This window comes from Microcaecilia unicolor, chromosome 4 (assembly GCF_901765095.1).
Source record: "Microcaecilia unicolor chromosome 4, aMicUni1.1, whole genome shotgun sequence".
Classification (NCBI taxonomy): Eukaryota; Metazoa; Chordata; class Amphibia; order Gymnophiona; family Siphonopidae; genus Microcaecilia; species Microcaecilia unicolor.
This window is the reverse complement of record NC_044034.1, coordinates 355,495,591-355,503,262: the sequence shown is the minus strand read 5'-3', so window position 1 is coordinate 355,503,262 and position 7,672 is coordinate 355,495,591. Positions and strand designations below refer to the sequence as shown.

The 7,672-nt window shown below is 48.0% G+C and overlaps 1 protein-coding gene across 2 annotated transcripts in view; it reads right to left on the bottom strand.

Moving 5' to 3' along the window:
- MAP7D2 (MAP7 domain containing 2) overlaps positions 1 to 7,672 on the bottom strand; it is a 183,424-nt gene that overhangs the window by 103,093 nt on the left and 72,659 nt on the right. For both annotated transcript variants that reach the window (XM_030202264.1, XM_030202265.1), the window contains exon 2: positions 142 to 219. In XM_030202264.1, the coding sequence (XP_030058124.1) occupies positions 142 to 219 (78 nt within the window). The remainder of the gene's footprint in view (positions 1 to 141; positions 220 to 7,672) is intronic.

The following is a 7,672-nucleotide window of genomic DNA, read 5'->3' as shown; positions in this document are numbered from 1 at the left end:
GAATCCAACCCTACTCTTCACCTCCTCACAGTGTTACAAGGTTAAATGTTAGAAGTCCTTCTGACTTTCAGCTTTAACTCTCTCCCCGTCTCCCCTCCCTCCCTAAAACAACTCAAACCCTCTTGTACCTGTATGACTTACCAAGAGATTTTTCTCTTTCTTCCCTTCTTTCCTTTGCTAATCTTTGTCTTTCATTGGTTTTGAAGGGTCCATCCACCACTAAAACAGAAAATGTGAGAATATGTCAATGACACAAACTGTATGCAACAACTTAGAACCGAGTACATACTGTAACCCATCATTCAACACAAATCGGGAGATGGGCGTCCTTCTCTCAGGGTCGCCCAAATCGGCATAATCGAAAGACAATTTTGGGCATCCCCAACTGCTTCCCATTGCAGGGACGACCAAGGTTCCCTGGGGGGTCGTGTCAGAGGCATGTCAAAGGCAGGACTGGGGCGTGTCTAACAGATGGGGCATCCTTGAGCAATAATGGAAGGGAAATGGGACTTGATATACCGCCTTTCTGTGGTACTTTGCAATTACATTTAAAGCTTATTTTGTACCTGGGGCAATGGAGGGTTAAGTGACTTGCCCACAGTCACAAGGATCTGCAGTGGGAATCAAACTCAGTTCCCCAGGATCTCCCCAGGATCAAAGTCCGCTGCACTAACCACTAGGCTACTCCTCCACTCACAAAAGAAGGGCATCCCTGAAGAGCACATGGCCGACATTTTTTTCTTACGACCAAGCCTCAAAAAGGTGCCCAAACTAACCAGATGATCACCGGAGGGAATCGGGGATGACCTCCCCTGACTCCCCCAGTGGTGACTAACCCCCTCCCACCCTGAAAAAAAGCAACTTTAAAAACTTTTTTTGCCAGCCTCAAATATCATACTCAGGTCCATCGCAGCAGTATGCAGGTCCCTGGGGGAGGAGGTGTGTGTGCGTCAGCAGAGGCATAGCGAAGGCGTGGATGTCCTTCTTTCATTTTGGAAGTTCTGAACTGCCCCCCCCCCCCCCCACAGGGACGGCCAAATTTCAAGGGAGTGGAATGGAGGAGTGGCCTAGTGGTTAGAGCACTGGTCTTGTAATCGAGAGGTGACCGGTTCAAATCCCACTGCAGCTACTTGTGATCCAAAATCCAAATAAATAAATAAAGGCAGTGTCAGAGGCATAGCAAAGGCATGGATATCCTTCTCACACTGGCTTCCCCTCCTTAGGAAGGAAATCGTGTGCAAATGAGCTAACAGCAAGCAGCTCATTTGCATGTGATTTCCTTCATGCATGCCCGTTCCTTTCCAAAATCGGTAAGGGAAGGGCTTTTTCCGTTCAGTTAGTCCACTGCAGTGCCCCCCTAGGGTGCCCGGTTGGTGTCCTGGCATGTCAGGGGGACCAGTGCACTACGAATGCTGGCTCCTCCCATGACCAAAGGGCTTGGATTTGGTTGTTTCTGAGATGGGCATTCTCGGTTTCCATTATCGCCGAAAACCAGGGACAACCATCTCTAAGGTCGACCTAAATGTTGAGATTTAGGCGTCCCCGACCGTATTATTGAAACAAAAGATGGATGCCCATTTTGTTTCATTAATACAGGTTTCCCCGCCCCTTTACGGAGCCGTCCTGCAAGGACGGCCCCAGGAAAACTTGGGCACCCCGTTCGATTATGTCCCTCCACGGGTGCCTTGAATCGGGAAAGTTTGGAAACCACTGCAATAGAAGATAGGACCCTTCAGACCTATCACATCTGCCTAATGCCGTCAACGTTCTGTGATGGGAGTGTATAGGAAGCTGCCAGTTCCCCTTAAACACACTCCCTCACAGGGCCATATTAAGAGGCCTGCTCTTAAGGGCTCAGCGGGGAGGCCACGGTTCAGTCGGGCCAGATAAAACATCAGAAGAGAGACAAGCCAGGAAGGCCCAGGAAAGAGAGGCGATGCCCTCCAACATACACTTTCACAACCTATGCGTAAAGTACAAGACAACTGGCTAAGGTAGGGGGGAAAAAAAAACCTTTTGTTTGGAACCTTGTGGAATTCCTGATCCTTCTGTGGCCCAGTCAGGCCTGTGTAATTCTGAAGTTAAATTAGCATATGTTGTGACTGTGGAGCCTGGCAGAAGACAGGTCCATGTGATGACTGTAACTGACTTTCAAGAGACTATTTTCAGCTTACCACACCTGGGAAGTCAACAGGCTTTAGTCTAACTTGTTGAACATTAATAAATAGTTTTGTTTCACTTTTAAGCCTTTGGGTGGTTGTGTCTGCGGAGGCTTCACACCCAACCCTCACTCATGCTATCACACCTTCACTTCTTCATAATCATCATCTGTACTTATGCCAGGCTTTCCCAAACTCTGTCACTATTTTTCCTCCCCTGGAAGATCATTCCATGTATCCACCACTCTGTGAAGAAATAGTTTCTGGCACGTACTGCTAAAAATATTCCTTCACAGTACCACTTTCCAGGGGGTTGTATCTATCTCGTAGGGAACAACATACAGGTCACAAGAGGGGAAAATCTTTATTTCTTGGGCCCCAAGGAGAGGTCATCTACAAATTACCATTCCCCTTTCTCTTCAGTTATATTTTTGCACTGCTTACCACAAACGTATTTTGACATATCATTAACACTGATTCACTTCGGGGTCCTTTTACTGAGCCACACTAAAAAGTGCCTGGCAGTAGTTCTAGCGTGTGGGTTTCCCACGTGCTCTGCCACTTTTTAGCATGACTCGAAAATGGGCTGACTTTCAAATTTGTCCTATTAATGGCCACGCACTAATTTCCAAATCAGCGTGTTGCCATTACCGCCTGAACCCATACTGCTTCCTACTTAGCAGGCGGTAAATGGCTCATACGCTGCTCACGCAGTGATCGGGCAGCATGCGGCAAGGTGCCCGCACTGCCTGATCACCGCAGGGAATGCTTACTCCCCACCCCCACTCTAGAAAATAAAAATTAAATTTTCTAGCATGGGAAATGGTGTGCAGCAAAACCCAAACTACCTCAGGGCACCCGGGTGTGACCGGCGGTCATGCTATTTTGCTGTGCAGTAGCTCTACCGTGCCTTGGTAAAAAGGGACCCTTCATCTTTGGAAGACATCACGAAGCAAAAGGAATGAAAATAAAAAGGAGGCTCTGTACAGGACTCTCGTTTGTGCCCCTTTAGGAGTAATTTGTACTCACTGCACTTCCGTAACATGTTTCTCCGCTAAACTAAAGCTACACCAGCCCACGTTCCCTGAACGTACAATGCCAGTGCTCCAGGCCCTTTAAAGAAAAGAGTGTCAGCACTTCCCACGGTGTCTTCATTTCCTGCCCAACTTCGAAACATGAGTGCTGGCTGACGTTACACTCAGAAAACTATTTGCTGATTGGCCTGCATGAGATGTAGGCGTCTGACGTCACATACAGGGAGAGCATATATCAGCCATTTTGTGAATGAAAGAGTATTGCCCTTCTGACCGGACTGTGTGTAGCAGTAGATTATCCAGCTTATAATTGAAAAAGAAAAACGCCTATATTGCGACCCAAATCGGGAGAGAGACGTTTATCTCACAAAAACGAATAAAGCGGTATAATCGAAAGCCGAATTTGGACGTTTTCAACTGCACTCTGTCGCGGATGCGGACAAAGTTGATGGGGGTGTGTCAAAGGCGTGGTGAAGGTGGAACTGGGGCGTGGTTATCGGGCGATCAGAGATGGGTGCCTTTCGCCGATAATGGAAGAAAAATATGCGTTTTTAGCGAGAATTTAGGGCACTTTTCCTGGACCCTGTTTTTCCACGAATAAGGCCCCAAAAAGTGCCCTAAATGACCGGATGACCACTGGAGGGAATCGGGGATGACCTCCCCTGACTCCCCCAGTGGTCACAAACCCCCTCCCACCACAAAATATGCCGTTTCACAACTTTTTATTTTCACCCTCAAATGTCATACCCACCTCCCTGGCAGCAGTATGCAGGTCACTGGAGCAGTTATTAGGGGGTGCAATGGACTTCAGGCAGGTGGACCCAGGCCCATCCCCCCCCCCACCTGTTACACTTGTGCTGGTAAATGGGAGCCCTCCAAACCACCCCCCAAACCCACTGTACCCACATGTAGGTGCCCCCCTTCACCCCTTAGGGCTATAGTAATGGTGTAGACTTGTGGGCGGTGGGGTTTGAGGGGGATTTGGGGGGCTCAACACACAAGGGAAGGGTGCTATGCACCTGGGAGCTCTTTTACCTTTTTTTTTTGTTTTTGTAAAAGTGCCCCCTAGGGTGCCCAGTTGGTGTCCTGGCATGTGAGGGGGACCAGTGCACTACGACTCCTGGCCCCTCCCACGAACAAATGCCTTGGATTTATTCGTTTTTGAGCTGGGCGCTTTCATTTTCCATTATCACTGAAAAACAAAAACGCCCAGCTCACAAATTGTCGAATAAAACATGGACGTCTATTTTTTTCGAAAATACGGTTCGGTCCGCCCCTTCACAGACCCATTCTCGGAGATAAACGCCCATGGAGATAGACGTTTTTGTTCGATTATGCCCCTCCACGTATGAAGCTTATACACTAGATGCGTTATTACTTGGAGAACTTGACGGCAGCAACTGTAACATGTTCTGTGTTACAGAGGACCCTGACGCAGCTTTAGTCAGCACTGCATAGAGCGAAACGCTGGCCAACGTCGGCCGCAGAAGAGGTGGCTGAGGCAACCATCGGGATCAAAATAACGACCAATAAGTGTTTCACGAATGTCATGTTTATAGACCGTTACCGAACTACTGAACAATAGGAGTCCTGTTCTCCCACATTAAAGTGAAAACATTTGGGGTGGTTTTTTTTAGCCGATGATGAGGTTTGAATCCCCTTATGATCAGCATAATGGCCAACGGGAGTTAGTGTTGCGAGTGAAATCAGATGTTGATCCTGCAACACCTTGAGGCTTCCCCCCCCCCCCCCCAATTTTCAAACAAAAACAATTTTTCAATACCTACAAGCTGGTATAACAAGCCACTGAAGTTTTTTTTTTTGTTACATTTGTACCCCGCACTTTCCCACTCATGGCAGGCTCAATGCGGCAGGCCATGGAGGGTTAAGTGACTTGCCCAGAGTCACAAGGAGATGCCTGTGCCTGAAGTGGGCATCGAACTCAGTTCCTCAGGACCAAAGTCCACCACCCTAACCACTAGGCCACTCCTCCACTAGCAACATTCCATGTAGAGGTCGGCCCCTTGCAGATCACCAATGTGGCCGCGCAGGCTTCTGTGAGTCTGACGTCCTGCTAGTGGAATAGCAACATTCCCTGTAGAATCTCCAATAGTATCTATTTTTTTTGTTGTTTCATTTGTACCCTGTGCTTTCCCACTCATGGCAGGCTCAATGCGGCTTAAGTACTTATTTGTACCTGGGGCAATGGAGGGTTAAGTGACTTGCCCAGAGTCACAAGGACCTGCCTGTGCCTGAAGTGGGAATCAAACTCAGTTCTTCAGTTCCCCAGGACCAAAGTCCACCACCCTAACCACTAGGCCACTCCTCCACTGTTGCTACTATTTCAGATTCTACATGGAATGTTGCTATTCCACTAGAAGTCGGCCCTTGCAGATCACCAATGTGGCCGCGCAGGCTTCTACATGGAATGTTGCTAGTGGAATAGCAACATTCCATGTAGAATCTCCAATAGTAGCAACATTCCATGTAGAATCTCCAAAAGTATCTATTTTATTTTTGTTACATTTGTACCCTGTGCTTTCCCACTCATGGCAGGCTCAATGCGGCTTACATGGGGCAATGGAGGGTTAAGTGACTTGCCCAGAGTCACAAGGAGCTGCATGTGCCTGAAGTGGGAATCGAACTCAGTTCCTCAGGACCAAAGTCCACCACCCTAACCACTAGGCCACTCCTCCACTAGCAACATTCCATGTAGAAGTCAGCCCTTGCAGATCACCAATGTGGCCGTGCAGGCTTCTGCTTCTGCTTCTGTGAGTCTGACGTCCTGCACGTACGGACGTCAGACTCACAGAAACAGAAGCCTGCGCAGCCTTCTACATGGAATGTTGCTAGTTGAATAGCAACATTCCATGTAGAATCTCCAATAGCAACAGAATCTCAATAGTAGCAACATTCCTTCTAGAATCTGAATAGTAGCAACATTCCATGTAGAATCTCCAATAGTATCTATTTTATTTTTGTTACATTTGTACCCCGTGCTTTCCCACTCATGGCAGGCTCAATGCGGCTTACATGGGGCAATGGAGGGATAAGTGACTTGCCCAGAGTCACAAGGAGCTGCCTGTGCCTGAAGTGGGAATCGAACTCAGTTCCTCAGTTCCCCAGGACCAAAGTCCACCACCCTAACCACTAGGCCACTCCTATTTGAGTTTCTCCCTACATAAGCAGTGGGAAAGATTTAATGTAGATAAATATATGACAGCAATCCCACTACCACTCTATTATTATTTAGAAAACCAGAACCACAGCCTCTGGCACTCGGTATCGGACATAAAACTCCTGAATAAATCCCAGAAACTAAACCAAAGAAGTTAAGTCTCCCCAGGCTTGGAAGAATATAGACCACAGTTTCCGTCACGACGGCCTGGTGCTTGTCTGCATATCACTCACAGGTGCGTAGTACCCTCCCCTATACACGAAACCAGTCAGCCTCTGTTCAAGAGTTCCTCTTGTTTAAAGGCAAAAAAAGGACAACAAAAGTCCTCAGGAAATAGACGTGGTGATGAAGCAGTGAGGAAGGATAACCACAAGGAAAGGAGCCGAGGAAAATAAACAGACTCAAAAAAAAAAAATAGTCACTTTTACTGGAAAAAAATCTAATACGAAAATATATCCACAGGAAGGGAAAAGGCAAGAGGGGGGAAGAGGGGTTGGTGGTTGAGAGGCTAGGATGGGGGAGGGCAGACTTATACGGGGTCTGTGCCGGAGCCGGGATGGGAGGCGGGACTGGTGGTTGGGAGGCGGGAAATACTGCTGCACAGACTTATACGGTCTGTGCCCTGAAAAAGACAGGTACAAATCAAGGTAAGGTATACACATATGAGTTTATCGTGGGCAGACTAGATGGACCGTGCAGGTCTTTTTCTGCCGTCATCTACTATGTTACTATGCAATTGGAGAACAAAGACTTTGACATGGCCGTGTTTCGGCAAAGAGGCCTGCATCAGGGGTCATATGGTCAAACTGCTCATGTCCTAATTTTGGAACTGAACACTTCAATAAAAGTCCAAGAGCACGTTCACGGTCTGGAGTAACGTGGAGGGGAATAATCGAACGTCGCTGGCGAAATAGGTCGCCGGCGATCTATTTTGGCGGCGGCGCAACAGCTGGCCGGAACCGTATTTTCAAAAAAGATGGCCGGCCATCTTTTTTTTCGATAATACGGTGTGGGCCGGCGAAATGCCTTGGATTTCGCCGGGTTTGAGATCGCCACTTTTGTTTTTCCGCGATAATGGAAAAAACTGCCGGTGATCTCAAACCTGGCGAAATCCAAGGCATTTGGCCATGGGAGGAGCCAGCATTTGTAGTGCAATGGTCCCCCTCACATGCCAGGACACCAACCGGGCACCCTAGGGGGCACTTCAAACATCTTTTATAAACAACCAAATTAGCTTCCAGGTGCATAGCACCCTTCCCTTGTGTGCTGAGTCCCCTAAATCCCCTCCAAAACCCACAGCT